We start from the raw sequence: 19,478 nt of genomic DNA on the forward strand, positions 1-19,478 counted from the left end.
AAACATTATTTTAATGTATTTATGGAAAAACCATCAGTGTTTCTGTGGCGAAATTAACAAAAATAGCAAATCAACAAAATGAAAACTAGAAATACTGCAAAATACTATTTGCCACAATAGTTTTTGTTTTTAAGTTTATTCAAAGTATTGTAATCCATTACTCGCTTTGTCATATAATAATTAAAGAAATCAATATTTTTAGATTTAGTATTAGGTAGTGGGCGAGTAGGAAGTTAAGCATAGTACAGAAGCCAAACTTCCGTAGTTAAATACAAGAGTTCAGTAGTAGCAGATGCGTATCTGTTGGGGTCGCCACAGTCGCTTTCTCTATACCCTACATACAGCACAGTACTCACCTGAGTAGTGCCGATTGAGGTAGGACAGGAGGCTAGGCGAAAGAACTGCGTACGTGGGAACTAGCGATAATATAGTGTAATACATCGCTTCATTTCGACGACTCATGATAGATTGTATTCGAAACTTAACTTTCGACCCTGGGCATCTTTTAAAGTGAGCCAGGAAAGCACTAAAAACGCCAAGATGTCCCACTCAAGGGATGTCATCGAGCAAAAAGGACCCAATCAAACCGTCTGTTACGACAGCGAAACGAATTTAGATGACCTCTTCAAGGCTGCGATGCTTCCGAAAGACAGCCAAGTGCAGCTAAGTGGGCCTCCTATGAGACTCCGAAACCTTCCGCGATCTTTTTTTCAGCCGCCTGAAGGAGGATCAAAATCTGCTTCACATAGCCGAGAATCAAGTTTTGAGGGAACATTTTCTCCACCTCCTCCGTCTTCCACTGGCCCAAATTCAATGTCTAAATCGCCAGAGCAACATACAAGTGGGTTAACTGTAAGTCATCGTCATACACATTCTTCTCCAGCATCACTGCAACAAACTTACAAGCAAAACACTTCCCAGCACCAACATTTGAGACAGCAAAGTGCCGACAGTACCGATAGTGTGTCTCTTCCTCCTGGATGGGAGATGGCAAAAACGCCATCAGGGCAGAGATACTTCATAAAGTAAGATATTCATTTTCGATATGTTAATTAAGTTACATGGAATTCAATTAACAACTAATATAATTTTTATGTAATCAAGTGTATTTTTCAACTTTGATCATTCTCATAGTACTGTAGCGTAGAATCTGACTCAAGTTTAATTTGACGATATTTAACAACTGAATTTTAAAATAATATATATGTGAGGCTTTTACAATAATTTACCTGAAGAAAAAGCATAAAATGTTTCATCGAAATTTAACACAGGTTCAGTAACAATTTAGTTTTGAAAGAACTTGCTCATATTAATCAATAAAATTTCATCTAAAAATTATTTATTTTTAGTAGGGCTTCTTTAATATTTATGTAGTGTTCAGAATTTGATTTACTGGATTCTGCTTTAATTAAATGTATGTGGGAATAAAGAATTTTAAGGAAGACCTGTTAATTTCATAGTTTCTGGATATTTGTGTGTTTATGTAATATTTACAGATAAAAGAAACTTAGACAAGTTGAGGGGTCTGTTATCTGTCAAAAATTTTGTAGTTTTTAATTAAAAATTATTTTTAATGTATGACAACTTATTAGCATTTGTATAGACTTATTAACTATAAATAAATTAAAAGTCAGTCAAATTTTAAATTCTTTGTTAAATAGATTTAAAAAACTGTTTGGATTTTTTACTCAATATTCTAGATTTGTTATAGTTACTTTTCAAGCATACTATTTAATCTAGAGTTATAAGTGTATACTCATAATAATTGTGGCTCAGCCACAAGCCTGAGGGTTTATATATATATATACATATATATTGCTAAAATTCTGGTTTCAACACCTGTGATGAGCGGAGCACAGGTAGCCCATTGTATAACTTTGTAATTAACAACAAAACAAATTATTATTTCAATGTAACTTGAATATTTTCAGGTAGAAACAGTGAAATGAAAGACTTGAGCTTACTTAAAGGAATGTTGTCAAACAACATTGTAATGTGAAGTTACCTTCAATGAATGATACTAGTGATATGTGTGTCAGGTTATTTAAAACTCGGCTAAGAAAACCTGTAGAATTGCTTAAATAAGCAGTTCAAGATCTTCACAACAATCAATTGATTGTTTCAGATATAGATTAAAAAGGTAACAAAACTGTGGACATTCCATATTATTAACATAATCTCAAGAGTCCTAAAATAATTAAATACTTTGATTTTTATTTCAGTTTTCTTCTAAAATATCAGTAAAAGTGCATATTACTGAATAATTTATTATTCAGTTCATAGATTTGTAGTTGGTTTGTCATTTTGCATTATATTTATGTCCAGATTTTATATTGCCATCACTTTGATTATTGGTATATTTTGTTCTGTGTGGTAGATTAATTAGTTGTTTATAAACTAGTCAAATAAAACATGTGATGTTTAAAAACGTAAGTAACAAGTTTACAAAACAAAATTAATGGATTAATTATATGAACAAAACCTGAGGATTAATGTTTTACATAATCAGCAATTTGACTTTTATTAAACTTTCAAGTTTTTCACATTATTGACCCAACAGTTTGGTAATTTCTTTCAGAAATTTAGCTAGAAGCTGCTGTTATTGTATTTTTTGTTTATTTTTAAGTATCACTCCTGGGTAATCTGAAAGTATAAACTAACTGTGCATGTTGTGGAATTTTTTTTTTGTCAAAGTATAATTGCAATTGCATGTAAAACCTTATTTAATTAAAAAAACAACAATTAATGTTTGTAAGTCATGCTTCTCTTTTCAACTTTATTATAGAATGGCTTAAAAGCACTTTTAAGTTTTCCTTATATTGTATAATGATGTACGGTAGCATATTGCATGTTAATGAGACTAATCACCACAATCTATTTTATATTAACTATTCCAAGATATTGATACCACTCTTATTGCTCTTGTCAAGCTGTTTAAAATAGAAGCTATAGTTTTTTAAGCCTCTGTGTAATTTCCTGTAAATACATCAATAACCAGTTGTTCCTAAATACCACTAACTCAGTAAACAAAACTAACATCAGGATGTTTGTTGCATATTATAGTTTCTATAGAACAACAACTAATATGTTTTTATATAGAAAATACTTTTAGTTCACTCAAGAAGGTTTCTGTTGGTAATATTTTTAAAATTTCCAAACAGTAATATAAAGTGACGAAGAATGCTACAAAGGTCATAGTACCATGTTAGCTGTGTCTTGATCTTAATTTATAACAAGTATAGACCAAATTTATAAGTTTTTGTGAAAGTTGTTCCAATCCAAAGAAAATAGTATGTTAATACTTTGTTAGCTGAGTCATTGTACTTTCAATAATTATTTGGTTGATCCAGATTATTTAATTAAAACATTGATTAGTTTTGCAGAAAATTATATATTTGTTTATTTTCTAAGAAAAGTGTGATCATTCTTTGTACATTCAAAGTTATTCTATCATCATGATGTAAATTAAGAACTGCAAAATTACAAAAGCATATATAAGCTTTACTACTGCTTTAGCATTTTTGTTGCAATTTGTTTTATTTTTATCTATTTGGAAGTTTATATATTAGTTTTGAAACAAACTCTTAAACCTGATAAGACTTTTAAGTTTAGAGCTTTGGGGGGGGGGGATAACATGTAAAACTTTATAGTTACTGTATCAGTATTTTAAAGGCAAAGAAATATTATAGATGATAGCATTACATTTGACTAGTTTAAACACATACAATATCCATTAAATTTCATCCTACTGAAACAAGACATTAATAACTTGTGTTCATTTGTAAAATCAAGCTACTATTGACTGTGTTATGGATCACAAGTAATGTATTTTTTGCAAGAATTGTCTTTTGAAAAATTGAAAAAAAAACTACTCAGGAGTAGCCTCTAAAATGTATTCTAATATTATTTGTTTTGTTTTTTACCAAATCCAGATAATTGTATCATTTTAAAATAACCATATATATATACATATAACTATTGTAGTTGTCATTAACTAACAGGCTTGTTTCTGGTTTGAAAAGGGCATTTGCTTGAAATGTTGCCAAGAAAATAAAATACAAACATAGTTTTTTTGTTTTTGTTTTTTTAAGGTGATTTATCTCCAAAACACAAGTTTCTTTATTTTATCACCTTTCCATTTTTCTACTTATATATATATATGTATTCTAAGTACTTAAACTTATATATATATATATATATATATAATTGCTTAAATATATTGTTTTTGCCAGTAGATAAAATATAACCTATAACCATTTAAATAGGTTATTATGAGTATAATCAATGATGCTTTGAAAATGTTACTAAAAAAATGTTATAATGTTATGAACTGGCAATTTTTGTTGTCAACCCTCCCATACCAATACAAAAGAATTCCTACAGCCCTGTATATATATACACACACATGCAGATTGTGAGATGAACAGGGTAGTGTGTGTTTGTTAACACTTGTATGTTGTAACTAATTGTTGTCCTATTTTTCATTAATTAGGGGGAAGGTCTAACAAGATTTGAATTATTGATCAACTTCTGCTCTTGCACCTTTAGTTAACCATATGTTGAGTTTCTATTGAGATAGATAAAGATAAGATTAGCATTAGCATGATTGTGAAAAGATTAATGTGGAAATAGCTTTAAACAGTTTTCCAGGTGAAAATTTCTTTGTCAAATAATGCCATATATCTGTAGCAAAGAAAGCCTTGTGGATTGTCAGAGAAGGTATTTTTCATGAATTTCAATATTAAATTAATCAGAAAAATGCTGCAATAATACAAATGTTTGCCAAAGACTGTTTTATGAGTATACAATTAGAATTTTGTAAAGTTGAAGCTTGCAACATGCTGTTCTCTAATTATGACACAGTTGAAGGAAATAGACATGTACATTGACTTTTGAAACAGCAATAAATGAATTGCTGATACAGTTAAAAGTATCTGGCCTGATAATTTATGACTTTCAAATGTAGCTAGTAACTCAAACTGTTCATTCCTGTAAAGAGGTCACATGTTCTTGACATGTTGATAGCTTGGCTTCTTTGCCTATGAGGTTGACCCAAAAATGTCTCTAACTTCACTAACAGATGTGAATTAACAGAAACTGGTTCATACTAAGTGAAAGGAAATTTTAATCTGTTTCTTTGATGCAATGTTGTGTGCTGTTTTGTTATATAACTTTGATATTTTATAAGTGAATGTGTACAAGTACTGCATTTTTCATTTTGAGCAAATGAGTGTAATTGATTTCTTTATAGTCACTTCCCAAGTTTGCTCATATGTAGAAAAAAATGTATGTGTGTATTTCACATGGGAAGAAAGATTCAACATGAAAAATTTAGTTGAGGCATTAGCATGCTTTGCATATTTTACATTGAATCAAGTTGCCACTCATAACAAGAAACTCACGTTAATGTTATTTTAAAACAATCGTCTTTTTGTGTGATTTATGAGCAGCTGTTTTACATCATTTTTTTACATACTCATAGAACTATAGTAATAATAAAAAAAAAGTATGATTGAGAGTGTACAAGGTCCTGGAAAATTTACTATAGAGTTTATATAGCACCTTCCTTGTTTGTTTTTTATAATGATCAAGTTTTCTGAGGTTGTGTTGTATACTAGCAATTATATACAGATATATTTCTTCTTCCTTCCTAGAAAATGTTTCCACACAGCTGTCGCGTTTGACAGATAGCAAGGTTAGCTTTGTCTCTCTCTAAATTACAAATATATGTGCAAATCATAAGTGAGTTAAACTAAAGTGTGTATGAATATAGAAATATATATATATATAGTTACATGGATAGTTTAACTCTAATGTGTACAGTCTAACTAATCAAACAATTCAAATGGACCTTAAGTATTTGTGTTCTACATTATTCTGGCTCTAGATCTGCGCGTGATTTTGAAATAAGTTGGATAAGTAGCAGTACAGACTATTCTGTGTACTCATGCTTTAGGCATGACATTGCTAAGCGGCAAGCTTCCAACGGGAAGTTAGCCTCTGATTCAGCCATTTGTTAAAAGTGAGCAACCGAGTGAAGCCTACCAAGTCTCGGCTTACGCCAGTGACTTATTTTTGGCCCATGGCTGGCGCTCAAGCGGGTGCTTGCAGGCGTGGTCTTCAGGATGATCCGTTTCAACTGAAAATAGCGATCCCTTGTGTCCCGCCTTCCCCAACTCCATTCTTCTAAAGCTTTCTCGATAAAATGAGGGTAAATGCACAAAGCAGAGCAAGCCTTGAGTACAACATTTGGAAACAAACTCGAGCCAATAGAAATATAATGTGACATGCTACAGCACAGGCACAGTACATAGTGATATATTCATTGAGGAGTTACCTGGTATAATCTAAAAATAGTTGTCTGTCTGGTTCTTGAACCAATATCGATCCAACGTAGCAGAGGTTAGACGCCCCCCCCCCCTCCTCCAAAAAAAAAAGGAAAACAAAAAATAGATCGAGTTTAAATGGATAAGCATTCGGATGAACGGTTCGAGTTTGGCGGCCATTTCAGTTTTTCTAATCGAAGCTGACGTGGGTGTGTCTTTGCAGATTGCTCGTGTTCAGTAGACATGCGTGACAAATGACGCACATGCATGCCATCCCGTCACCCCCGTGAATAAATGCCACGCGAGGTGCGGTTACCTTTGCTAATTGTTTTTCTAACTGAAAAGTAGTGATTAGAACAAGAAATTGACGTAATTAAATTAATGTCTCGTGTAGCTTATGTTAAAAGTTGTAGATTCTGTACCTCACTCCAAAACAACAACAAAAAAAAGAGATACAAATAATTCGGTCATTTGTTTCCTATGAACTATGTAGGTATATTGATGAAAGATGTGTTAGCTTCAGTCTTCTGGAAAAAAAAAATAGTGAAAACGAACTGGGGTTTTAGTTTTGTAATGGTATAATAGTATAATTATTGACATTTCGTGTAAACGAAGTTTTAATGTTTCTTCTCAATGCAAGGTTCGTCATAATACCATCCCAAAGTGTTACAGAAAATAGCAGCAATAACCTCAGCCATCTGCTTCAACCAATAAATTACTAAAGTTTTATTAAACATTTTCTAGTGAGAGGAACTGTTTGACATAACTATTATTTTGGACCATATGAGAAACGCTCACTTGATCTATCCATTGTAACGGGCGCTGGCTAGTGCAGTTGCAATAAATCGAAACGTGTTTCACAAGGTGTGCGCTCGCTCTCATTGTAACACCTTGGGTTAAGATTATGTACGTATGTATTTTAAAATGGTTTATTAGCCCAAACCATTGTGTGACTGCCAACTTAATTTTATGACATATATTTATATGTTGAGAAGACAAATTTATAGTCACAAAGTGTAGCTTCAAAATTAAGAAGATCAGGCGTGGCTATTTGGTTAGTCTGCCCTAAATGTGAATCCAAAGGGTCTGTGGTTCGCGTCCGGTTGCCGCAAAAACGCGCTCCTCATCTTAGGGCCGTGCGTGTACTATAAGAGTAACAGCCAAATCTCATTGTTCAAACAGACAGTAGTTGCCTTTCGTCTAGTCTATCAGTTCAGAATCAAGGACTATTATGCGCATATAGCTCCTGTGTAGAGTCCGCACGTAAAATTTGAAAAGACAAACAACTTAATTTTCGTACTATATCCCGCTTCAAATTAAAAACCGGATGTCACGTAAATTAACTATGTACGGTGCAAATGAAAACCTCTTGATTCGAGAAGATACCGAGTACTTTGCGCTTCCGAGAGTATGTGAAAATATTTAGTTTAAGTAATCGTGTGACAATGACTATTTATTATTATTTTAATTAAAGAACAACAGCTACTCACTTTACACGATATAAATATACATGTCCTTATCTGTGTGTCTGAATAACTTCTAGATAAAATTCACAAGTTTTATTCTTGTTTTCGCACATTTTACTTATGTTAGAATTTCATTCTTGTGGATAAACAACGATGTTTGGTATGGGTTGTGATGGATAGTAAGTCTGAGAAGCGCACACCTGTGACGCTATTCGCTTCACTGAACACATGGTGTTCGCTCACGTGAACAAAATCCCACACAGACGCAAGAAGCATCTTTCCCTTTTACCCACAGTTGTTTTGTCTCATGGCTGTGGGGTCCAGTCTGTTGACCAAGGACGTCCAGCCTTTTACTTTACTTCCCTCTAACGCTTTAGGGTAAACGAAAAATATTTCCGAGAAATCCTTAAGGCTACACCGGATTCCGATTTTCAACTGTTACCAAGTTGCAAGCGTTTCTTGTAGAGTTTAAAGCCCTCATAGATAGGGGAAAACCTTTTCTTATTATCACTGAGATAAATACGTTCACATTATATTAACTTCTGATCAAAGCAAACTACCTACATAGATTATAATTCAAAATTATCCCATATATAGTTTTAGCTAATTAAGTGTACCTTTCTTAGTTAAAATAATTAGAATGCATTGAATCATGAGTTGAGTACTCTCGATGCTAGGGATATGTAGGAAACACCTACGCATGTTTTACATCTTTTACAGTCCTGAATCATCGATAGTAATGGAATCCGCTTCTTTTGTGGATTACTAATCAATTAGAAACTAAGCATTTTTTGAAAATTATCCTTGAAACTGTCGTAAAGAAAGGTCATACTGTAGAGTTAATAAGTGTTGTGTCCTTGAGTCTATAGGAAGTACAGGATGTAATGAGAGGGAAGACTGAGTGATTAAGTGGAATAAATGTAAATGAAGCTAGAGATATCTTCAATAGATCTGACTCAAAAGAAAGTGATCCTTAAAAATACTACGTTCTCTGTAAAAACTCATTCGTAAATACATCGATATAGGAAAGTTAAATAGTTACTAAAGGGGAAAAAAACTACCAACTTTTAAGGAAATTAAACTTTCTTATAAAACTGGAATGTTGAATTAAGATATGCATTAAAATAAACAGAATTCAAGAAATTCATTACTAAGGCTAAGAAACTGTGCGTTACAAGTTTTGTGGATTTATTGTTAACATTATAAATGATATAGTTAAAAACCAGTCCTTAAACGGTTCCTGTACAATTAAAAATGGCGAAATATTTGGTAAGAAGAGCACCCAATTACACGAGAACGTGTACGTTTTGTGACCAACTACACCGTTACAGTTACACGAGAACGTGTACGTTTTGTGACCAACTACACCGTTACAATTACACGAGAACGTGTACGTTTTGTGACCAACTACACCGTTACTCATTTCTTCTGGTCACGTATTGCATATAAATAATGTTTGGAGTGTGTGCTTAGGCATTGTCTCCTATATTATCGAATTGATGTTTCATGCTTAGCTCGTGGCGGTGTAGTGTAAGACTGTAAATGACGGACTTTACAAGGCTCAAGGAATGTGTGTTTGTTTGTTTCAGCGTAAATCCAAACAGTGGGCTGTCTGCGCTCTGCCCATCGCGGGGAAACGAGCTCCGAATTTTATCATTGTAAGTTCAAGGAGTACGACTTTACAATAAAGCCCTCCCCCCAATTTTATTTAAGTCAATCAAACAAGATAAATATGATCAATTACATAATACAGGGATATGAAGTGAACTACGTACATAATTCTGTTTTTAAGTAATATAGAAATGAAAAAAATTCCTGTTTTAATGGCTAGTAGCCTGTATAATTATGTATTAATTACAAATTTTATTATTATAAGATATGAAGTTAGTAACTAATCATAAGTTAGGATTAGGTTATGTACAGACTACTAACCGATACAACTGATACCCGATAACCACCACCTTACCTTAAGTACCCCAATTTTAACTGTTAGTGTTTTTAACTTTCTGTACTTTTAAATAAAGTGTAATTATCATGATTTTACCTCGTTTCTCAGGTTTCTCAATACGATAAATACACATAATAATGCAAGTTCAATCAGATTTCTCTACATTGATAAAAGTAAAACTATACTAATTTTTAAATTTCAACTATGGTTGTTATGGGTTGTTTTTTTTAGTAAATATATATAAATTTGCCAAACAGTTTTTTTTTTTTATTTTTTGTTGGCCGATTCTCGTACTTAATTCTCAATCTAACTTTTTCGCCGGTCAAAACTAAAATCATAATTTCAAACCCAGCTATGTATCTTATAAGTAAGAACATTATAATCAAGATCTTGCGCTTTAACTCGACATTTGTGTTCAATAATAAACATTAGTATATCGTGGAAGTTTAGGAGAAAATGTTAAAGGAAGATGTTCTCGTGACAAGAAATGTGGAGATGTGATATCATAGGATATATACTTCGATTCAACAGCTGTTAAACGACCAGTCTAAAGTTGGCGTTATATATATATATTTGTATGAATTTACATGCTTAAAATTTGGATTCTCGAGACACATTAAATATACCGAATAAAAGAACAGTTTATACTTATAGTTGACACATCACGTGAAACATGTTTGAAAATTCTTTCCCTGAGTCACGTAAGATCAGTTTGCTCCTACGTGAAGTCTCGAAAAACAAAGCATTATATACCCCGTATCTTATCTTTCATATACTACTTGTACAGGGTGAACAAAAAGTCTGGGCACCCCCCTCTTCAAATAGAGATAGTGTACATGACAAAAAAGAATTTATTGCATATTTTCATATCTCATATTGATATAGTCTAACAAGAGGTTCGATTAATAATCCAAAATGTCTGTTTGTTTGTCTTCATTTTCACGACACAGGATGATACGTCTCCATGTGAGATGTCACATCCTCCTTAGCATATTAGGGGTGACCTTAGGAAAACTTTCATCAATTTTTGTTTCAAAGCGTCACTTGTTTCGTGTCGTTTTTTTTGCCACAATCTGTTTGATAAAGCCCCAGAGTGAATTATCACATGAGCTTTAAATAAAGGGGGATGCCCAGACTTTTTGCCCACCCTGTATATCCTTTCTCTCATAATCTTCATGTGTTACTTTGTCATTAATACAAAAATACATCTTTGATTATTGGAGTAATAGTAACACACAATACTCTGTATATGCAAGTGACTTCTTGATATATATATATATCACTGTTGAGAAAGTTGTATAAAAATTTATTGGTCCTTCTCTGACCTTCATGGTTCAAGTTCTGTAAGTAAGACATTGATAGTGATCCTCCGAAGCTCCAATGCTAACCAGGCTGATCTGTATCTGATGTAGTAACACATTTTTTGTTCTTTAAAAAAGTAAATAAATAAGAGATTCAAATGCTGGCCATTTTTTACCAGTTGTAACTCAAAACTGCTACTTTGAACGTTTATCACTCAAAAACGTATATCTTATAATAACAGTCAAGAAAACGCCGATTTTCTGAAGGCCCGTTTGTCTACTTTAGTCGGATGGCTTGAAATGAACTACGGTAACTTATCAAGCACTAATTTAATGGCATTCAGTAGATTTAGCGAAGACAATACATGCATTATTGTCAAGCTGTATAAAATATTAAGTTGCTTTATACTTTTAGTTTAGGTCTAAGTATATAGTTCACAATCTTTATAATAATGAATACTTGAAACCATCGATACTTGATATAACTCCATAATTACAGCCTCCAATGGCACAGCGGTATGTCTGCGGACTTACAACGCTAGAAACCGGGTTTCGATACCTGTTGTGGGCGGAGCACAGAAAACTCATAGTGTAGCTTTGTGCTTAACTTCATTCGAACAAAGAAACCATAATTACAAAATTGAGGTAAACAAAGACAGTTGTACGTTTCACAAATTTTTCATTTATTACGACCATGATGATGCCTTTTACTGACGAAAACATGGTTGTAATATATAAAATATTCGTGAAACGTACACTTGTCTTTGTTTTTCCTTAGTTCTGTATCTGTAATAATTTATTTTTGCTATTTGAACAAAACTGTTAAAAAGTATGATATATTATTATTAATGATACACAAAAAAAGGCACATTTTATGTAGTCATAGCATTCGGGAAGTCACTTGTAGAAATGAGTCAAAGTACAGGTGGATATACTTACACTTGTATACCATTGACACTTGAATTTATTTTGTAACTTACATTGACAGTATTAGCCAGTGTTACATTTCTTTAACACTATGTTTTCTTTTCATTTTTTCTATGTGCTTGTACTAAAGAATTTTGATTTATGAACGTAAGCAACTTCCACTGCTTCATCCTACCAGTCCCTCGATAACTATATCATTGTGTACACATATTCATTTTTTGTTGTTGTTTGTCAGCATCAGACATTCGTCTATTTATTTGTATAGTTAGTGTTCTTTTCCGATTACGTCTAACCACCAGTCTATTTTATCTTGGAAGTTGCAACAGCCAAGCTTGTTTAGAGACGACTTTTTGATCAAATTAATTGAATACTTATGCTATTAGGTTGAAACACACACATAGAATCAAGATGGTACAATGAAGCCCAGTGAATCTTTCAAGATGAATTGCGTTCCACTACCTAAGCTTATTTTAAGGCAGCAATGATGGTTTTGAATAAACTATATAACTGGCTAAACAAAGAGTGGAATTAAAGATAAGAATAATAATGTTAAACTAAAACAGTTCGAGAATAATTGTATAATGTATTTATGGCAAAGCTAGGGAACTACCGACCAGAGAGAGGGAAGGCAGCCAGTTAGCACCACCATCCATGCTAAGGGATTGACTGTCACTGTTATAATACATTCACAACACTAAAAAGTGCGGAGAATATTTTGTGGTATGGCACATACTCGAACCTGGCTCGCCAGCTTGTGAATAAATTTATTCAAATTGTACGTCCCCCAGTGGCACAGTGGTATGTCTGCGGACTCAAAACGCTAGAATCCGGGTTTCGATACTCGTGGTGGGCAGAGCATAGATAGCCCATTGTGTAGATTTGTGCTTAGTTACAAACAAACAATCAAAATGTACAAAGCTTCTAAGAAGGTTCATACTTGACTGCACGTTTTTAGTATAATATGGCTGTTGTTTATTAAGATGATATAATTAAATTACCAAAAAAAACATTCATGGATTATTATCATGTTCAACAAAGCATTGATTTAAGACAAAGAAAAAGAACCTTAATCACGTTTATTGACAAGTTACATACACATCGATTTCATAAGTAAGACCTTTGGTATTTTATTCCAATTTATACATTCTTGTACGTGGATGCATTTCTGCACGTTTACTTTTCTCACAATTAATGCTTCGTTTTTTATTAGTCAAAAGGCTTGTTTTTCGTGAGTATAAATTGGAATAATTATCTAATAACAGCTTTGATATTTTTAGCGATTATATCGAGTCAACGGCATGAGCATTGTTCATTTACTCAGGCAGATGCTACGTTTTGTTATATAAAAAGTTGTTGTTGAATTTCGCTCATAGCTACTTGAGGGCTACATACGCTAGCCGTCCCTAATTTTGAAGTGATAGATTAGGGGGAAGGTAGCTAGTCAACACCACCCACCACCAATTCTTGGGCACTCTTTACCAACGAATAGTGGGATTGACTGTAATATTATAACGCCTCCACGGCTAAAAGGAAGAGCATATTTGGTGACGGAATTCGAACTCGCGACCCCCAGATTGCGAATCAGGTGCCCAAACCACCATGTCAGGCCCTAATTTATAAATAATAAAAGTACTGAAATATAATTCTTTGTGCTTAAAGCTCTTTATACTGAAAAGAGAAGCTGGACGAATGACATTCTGAACATTCCAGTGCTGTTTTGTGTTAACTGTTCGTCTGTATAAAGACTTCCCGTCACAGGCAACGAATGAATTTGGTTGCATCGGTTATTTGACTGGCCAGTTTTTCAGTTTGCGTGCCAAGATTTAAATGTTAGATTTCTTAAAGCCCGATCACAGAGGCTCAATAAGTTTTTAAAAATGTAGAAATTGTGGGCCTTAATTTTTGAATGACTTGTAATATTTCATTGAAGCCTTTTCAGTACAGGAAACAAACGTTAATTTGAAATTTGCGTGCGCCTGGTTCTTATTAACCGCATTCTATTTTGCGTAACTGTACCGCTGTACAACTACCAATTACGTGCTCCCTGTATTGTTATTAAACAGCGTTTTAAGTTGTATAAATGTGTTTACTAAGACTTCATCACCAAGTAATAATAGTATAAAACGAACTTTGCCCCATGTCTTTGCTAAACAACGCTTTGACCCCCCCCCCCCCATTAGTGGCTCAGCGGTAAGTTTGTAGGCTCATAACGCTAGAAATCGAGTTTCTGTTTCTGTGGTGGGCAAAGTGCAGGTAGCCCATTGTGAAGCTTTGCGTTTAACAACAACCACCAACCAACAGCGCTTTGGTTTGCACAGAATATTTTTATTAAAGTCATAGCATGGTGACTGTAATGATGGATTAACATGTAATGTTTCTTGATGTTGGTATTCATTGGATAACGATTTTATATTCATGGAGCAAATAAGGAATGTAAACTTTGTGTATTGATGCTTTAGCTTTCTGTAAAGTTGTGAGTATAGAAACCAAATGGATTAATATGAAGTTTGTAGGTCACACGAATTTCGGTTAAATAACATTTTGATACTTAATTTTAAAATACAGCAATTTCAACAAAACCTGAGCACAAGGTCAGAAACATCTCCTACTGGAACGTGGTATAAATAAACAACTGGACAGTGAAATCCGTTTTAACTCGTAGCTTCACTGTTACTTCTCACTTATGAGGAATGATCTTTATAATGAGACTCATCAAAGCGCTTTTGTATTTGTTATGTTCGTTTACTTTAGCAGTCGGGTCTAGTAAAATCAGATATTATCAGTCAAGTAGAAATATCAGAGATTGGTTTTGGGTGTGATTCACAATTGTGTAATAGAGTAAATGAACTTTTCTTTCGTCTTTATAGGTCATGCTTCTTCGCACCTTGAAAAGATAACGCATGTAGCCATTGTGGTGACGCCTTTTAATTTTATTTTGTTAACTGATATAGACTCATTCCCATCTTCTGACGTCATACAGCATAACATGTGTGACACAGCAGTGACAGTCGGGCGCCATCTAAAATTCTAGTGAGGCGTATTACTCGCTCGTGCTTTCTTGTGACGTCAGGAAAGTACACATTAATGGCCGCCTACCTTGGCATTACAAGGAAAGCGTTTTTCTTGGTTGACGCTGGCGTTGATTTTTTTTTCACACCAGACTTGATCTGTTGGCATCGTTTCTGTAGATCTGTAGTTATTTTGGTTTTAGTACGGCCCGCTTTACTCTTCATTTAATGTAGTTGTTAGTTAGGCTTAATGCTCAGGTAGTGAATGTACTGTAATTTTTTTTTTTTTAGTAACAGATAGGGTTAGTCACACTCTTACAAGTGCATGGGTATTCTTTAATCCATGGGCGTGGCTCACCAGAGCTCTTAACGCAAAACTCAGTTGTAACAAATATTAGAAAATATTTCATTTTGTTTTTATCTTTTCTTATTGGATCTAACAAGATGCAAACAACAAAGCCTCAATGGGTATGTGAGAATCTTTCTTAAAAATCAAACCCTACACTCCAAGAAGTTATATCAACTGTCTCGCACTATAATTAACTCAATCCTACACCGAGAAAATATTTTATTTACTTAACGTTCACTTGTAGTGTTATCAGAGGTATAATAGAATATTATAAATATTTGTTTGAACTTTATTTCGTATTAATTATTGGAAATATGCAGAAGTCCTCAAGATTCTCCGCTTTGATGTAAATGGATATTCTTTTAATTAGTTTTAAGTTATTTTGACGTAAGGTCAGAAAAACCATTAAACTAATGGCCCCAGATCACAGACTATACATGTAAAGCAAAAATAATGACCATAGTTTTCTGATTACATTGGCCTCTTTTGACATTATTAATTAAAATCGTTTGTAGATTGGGTTCAAGAGGCTCAGCACGGCCCAATGATTAGTGTTCCGGACTTTGGATCTGAGGTTCCGAGGCTCTCGTCCCGTTCACCGTAAATAATAATAATGCACACTCTGTACTTTAGGGCCGTTGGTGCGTCATATGGGTAGCGGTCAAATCCCACTATCCGGTCTGACAAGAGTAAGCGATGGGTTGCGTTGATTAACTGCCTACACGCTATCACTTCAAAATTAGTGGTGTTTCTGGACTCATATTTATAGAAGTAGGTAGATATTTGTCTGCTTTTAAATAAAGTTTTAGTCAGTATAGCTATAGAAGACATTTACCAAGTAGCAGTAAGAGATTTGTATTTCGCATGTAGCAGTTGTATAGTCCAAAAAGTCAGGCCCCCCAGTGGCACAGCGTCATGTCTGCGGACTTACAACGCTAGAATCCGGGTGTCGATACCCGTGGGGGGCAGAGCACAGATAGCCCATTGTGTAGCGTTGGTCGTAATTACAAACAAACAAATAATTACAAACAAACCAAAAAGTCAGTTGGAAATAAAATAAAACATACACTAGTCATTCAATAACCAATACTATTATTACTTTGTGGTTATTTTATATAAAGATATAATTAATAATTCGAAAGAGCTCATTCCCATTATCAAACTAGCTCATTTTATGATTAAAGTATTAACTGTTTATTATTCTGAAATCCAAAAGCTCCATTTAAAAATGCGATATATATTTCTTAATAGCTAAGCCTAATATGAAAAGGTGTTTATATGTTTGTATAGTCAATTTATTTTATACAACATTATTAGGAACTTATTTTTTTTTTAGGTTATTTCCGACAATTTCATCTCCGATCCCAAGATTCTATAGTTTCTATAATTCTTGCCCAGTTAGAGACTTGGTCAAGCAAATTAAAAGTCAAAGAATAAAATATTTCAAGGCCTTTCCTTAACTTCAGTTTATCAATGTTAAAAAAAATAATTTGGGTTCATAAAGTAAGTCGTTGAGTTTGTGGTAACTGAGCTTTCACGTGAAAAATGTGACCGAAACTTGAAATATTTTAGGTAGACATTTACAGTAATATGGTGTCTTCTTGTTCGTTTTAGCGCAAATATTCTCTTTGTGTTATGTCTTCTGTGGGGATCGAACCCCCAATCCTAGTGTGATAAGACCTTAACTTTAAAGCTGAGCTACTAGGAGACACAAATATAATTTGGTGTCAAGCCACATTTAGTACCAGTGTTCCATCCACATTCGAGAGCTACGATTTGGTTAATATTATTATTATTTTAGTGTTCAACTTCTTTTTTTCTTTGATTTTCCGTAAAGAAACGTGGAAAGTGCCTTTGTAATAAGGATAAAATTTCAGTGTTTGGTAATGTGTTCGTGATGTTCTCCATATGGTTTCATGTTTGCTGATGAACTCCAGTGGTAAAACACACTACAGTTAACCCTGTCCTACTTGATAAGGGAAACTTTCTTTAAACTTAGCATGACCTGCTTTCATTACATTTCCGGCAAGAATGAACAACGTTTTTACATAGCTGACCCATTTAGTGAGTTTTTCTCTTTGCTTACCTTCAAACAATATGCCTCAGTAGCAATATTTCTTAGCGATTCTCATCTTTTATCCATCTGTTTCTTAATCTGTCTGGATGTTTTTATGTACTATGCCAGCTTGTTATTGTATGCACTGTAGGGAAGTTTACCTCGATTCGTTATATATTTATTGTTTAAAATAAGTCCTATCAAATTACATTCCTCGTATTTGATTTTTTCTGTTGATCAAACCGGGCGTTACCTAGTAGTCGCCTGAATTTGTGGTAATCTAATTTTTAGATGTTTTTTTTTCTTTCTCGAATTCATCGTATCCTTTTGAAAGTATCAGACTTCTACATGTAATAATTTTGTGCTATTAATCATTACTGTGTCGTCAAAAATAAACGTGTTATCATTAAATTTGTGTTAGAAAATTATCTAAAGGGCGATTAGTATTATCTGGTAAGTGGGTTTCTCAGTTTTCATAGTATTTCGATCAAACATTGGATTGCTCTCGCATATGACAAGTGAGGATTTCGTATCTGGTGCTCTCCCCCCTCCCCGTGGCACAGCGGTATGTCTGTGGACTTATACTGCTAGAAACCGAGTTTCGATACCCGTGGTGGGCAGAGCACAGATAGCCCTTTGTGTAGCTTTGTGCTTAATAACAAACAACAACAACCTATCTGGTGAACCGGGTTCGAATCCTTACGACACTAGAAAATATTCCTCGCAGTTTAAGCTGTGGGTTCGTTATAAGAGTGACAGTCAATCCCTTAGCGTGGGTACAAGGGTGATGCTGGCTGGCTGCCTTTCCTTTGATCAGTAGTTCAAAATTGGGGACGGCGGCAGACAACCTTAGCAGCTTTGCCATAAATATATAATACAGTTATTCACGAACTGTTGTAGTTTAACTTTATTCTCATTCTGTGTTTCATTTCTTTGTTTAGTCAGTTATACAGTTTGTTCAAAAGATAAACATGGCGATTATTGCTGCTTTAAAGTAAGTTTAGGTTAGAGGAACGCGATTCGTCTTGGAAGGTTCATTAGGCTTCATTGTATGATCTTGTTTATGTGTGTGTTTCAACCTACTAGCACAAGTATTCATCAGGTTTGATCTAAAAGACGTTCACAAACAGGCTTAGCTATAGCTGTTGCACCTTCCACGTTGAAATAGATTGATCATTAAGGCCTAATCAGAAAGAAACATTTATCATACTAAGAAATAGACGAAAGACTGACGCAGACATACAGATAGAACAAAACGAAGAATATGCGTACACAGTAAAATAGCTATATATGTTAAACGAAGTGACCTTTTTAAAAATCACAGATTTAATGTTCAAACATTTTAATTTAATTTTCAATTTTATACTTTTGTTTCAGCATCACCTGAAACAAAAGTATAAAATATAATAGTTGCCAATCACTATGAAGGACGTAAAGAAATACCTGGAACTGTTAGGAAGCTAAACAACTAGCAAATGTGTATGTATATGCATTTAATATCAGAATTTTATATGGGGAAAAAAAGCAAAACAAAGTTATCAAGTTAGGCTTAGCTAGTATGTGAGAGGTCTCAGGTTCAAATTCTGCTTGAGAGAGACAGCAACAAAAAATTGGATTACCCCGATTTCAAGCACAGAAACATTGCACTCCGACGACCTCTTTGAACACAAACATTAATAAGAGAAGTTAAATAACTGTTATGAACCAAAGCATTTGTTGTTTCACACTATGTGGCACAAATAAATTTAAACTTAAAATTATAAGCTTGCGTGCTTATTTTACACAAGCTATCGTGATTTTATATATTTTTTTTATGTGACTGTCGTTCAGTTGTTAGTCTCTGCCAGTTAAGTTTTAGAGATCAAAATATCTCTTAAAAACACATTTGAAGTTGTTTTACAAGTAGATGTACATAAATGTGAGGTTCGTCTTAACTATTTTGATAAACACAAAATCACCCACCACCCATTATAATTGTACTTAAATACCACATTTTATTATTTCGTAGCAATTTGTGTGTGTTGCATTTTGCTCATTTATATGTCAAGCTACGTATATGAATATCTAATTGCCTGTTTCTCGTTGTTTTGTTTTTAA

The 19,478-nt window shown here is 33.7% G+C and overlaps 1 protein-coding gene across 3 annotated transcripts in view; it reads left to right on the forward strand.

Annotated features, from left to right (window-relative positions):
* The first annotated feature begins 345 nt into the window (after positions 1 to 345).
* LOC106475602 (transcriptional coactivator YAP1-like) overlaps positions 346 to 19,478 on the forward strand; it is a 59,148-nt gene continuing 40,015 nt past the window's right edge. For all 3 annotated transcript variants that reach the window (XM_013936281.2, XM_022380835.1, XM_022380837.1), the window contains exon 1: positions 346 to 1,025. In XM_013936281.2, the coding sequence (XP_013791735.1) occupies positions 541 to 1,025 (485 nt within the window). In that variant the 5' untranslated portion in view covers positions 346 to 540. The remainder of the gene's footprint in view (positions 1,026 to 19,478) is intronic.

The sequence above is a fragment of the Limulus polyphemus genome, unplaced genomic scaffold (genome assembly GCF_000517525.1).
Source record: "Limulus polyphemus unplaced genomic scaffold, Limulus_polyphemus-2.1.2 Scaffold148, whole genome shotgun sequence".
In the NCBI taxonomy this organism is placed as follows: domain Eukaryota; kingdom Metazoa; phylum Arthropoda; class Merostomata; order Xiphosura; family Limulidae; genus Limulus; species Limulus polyphemus.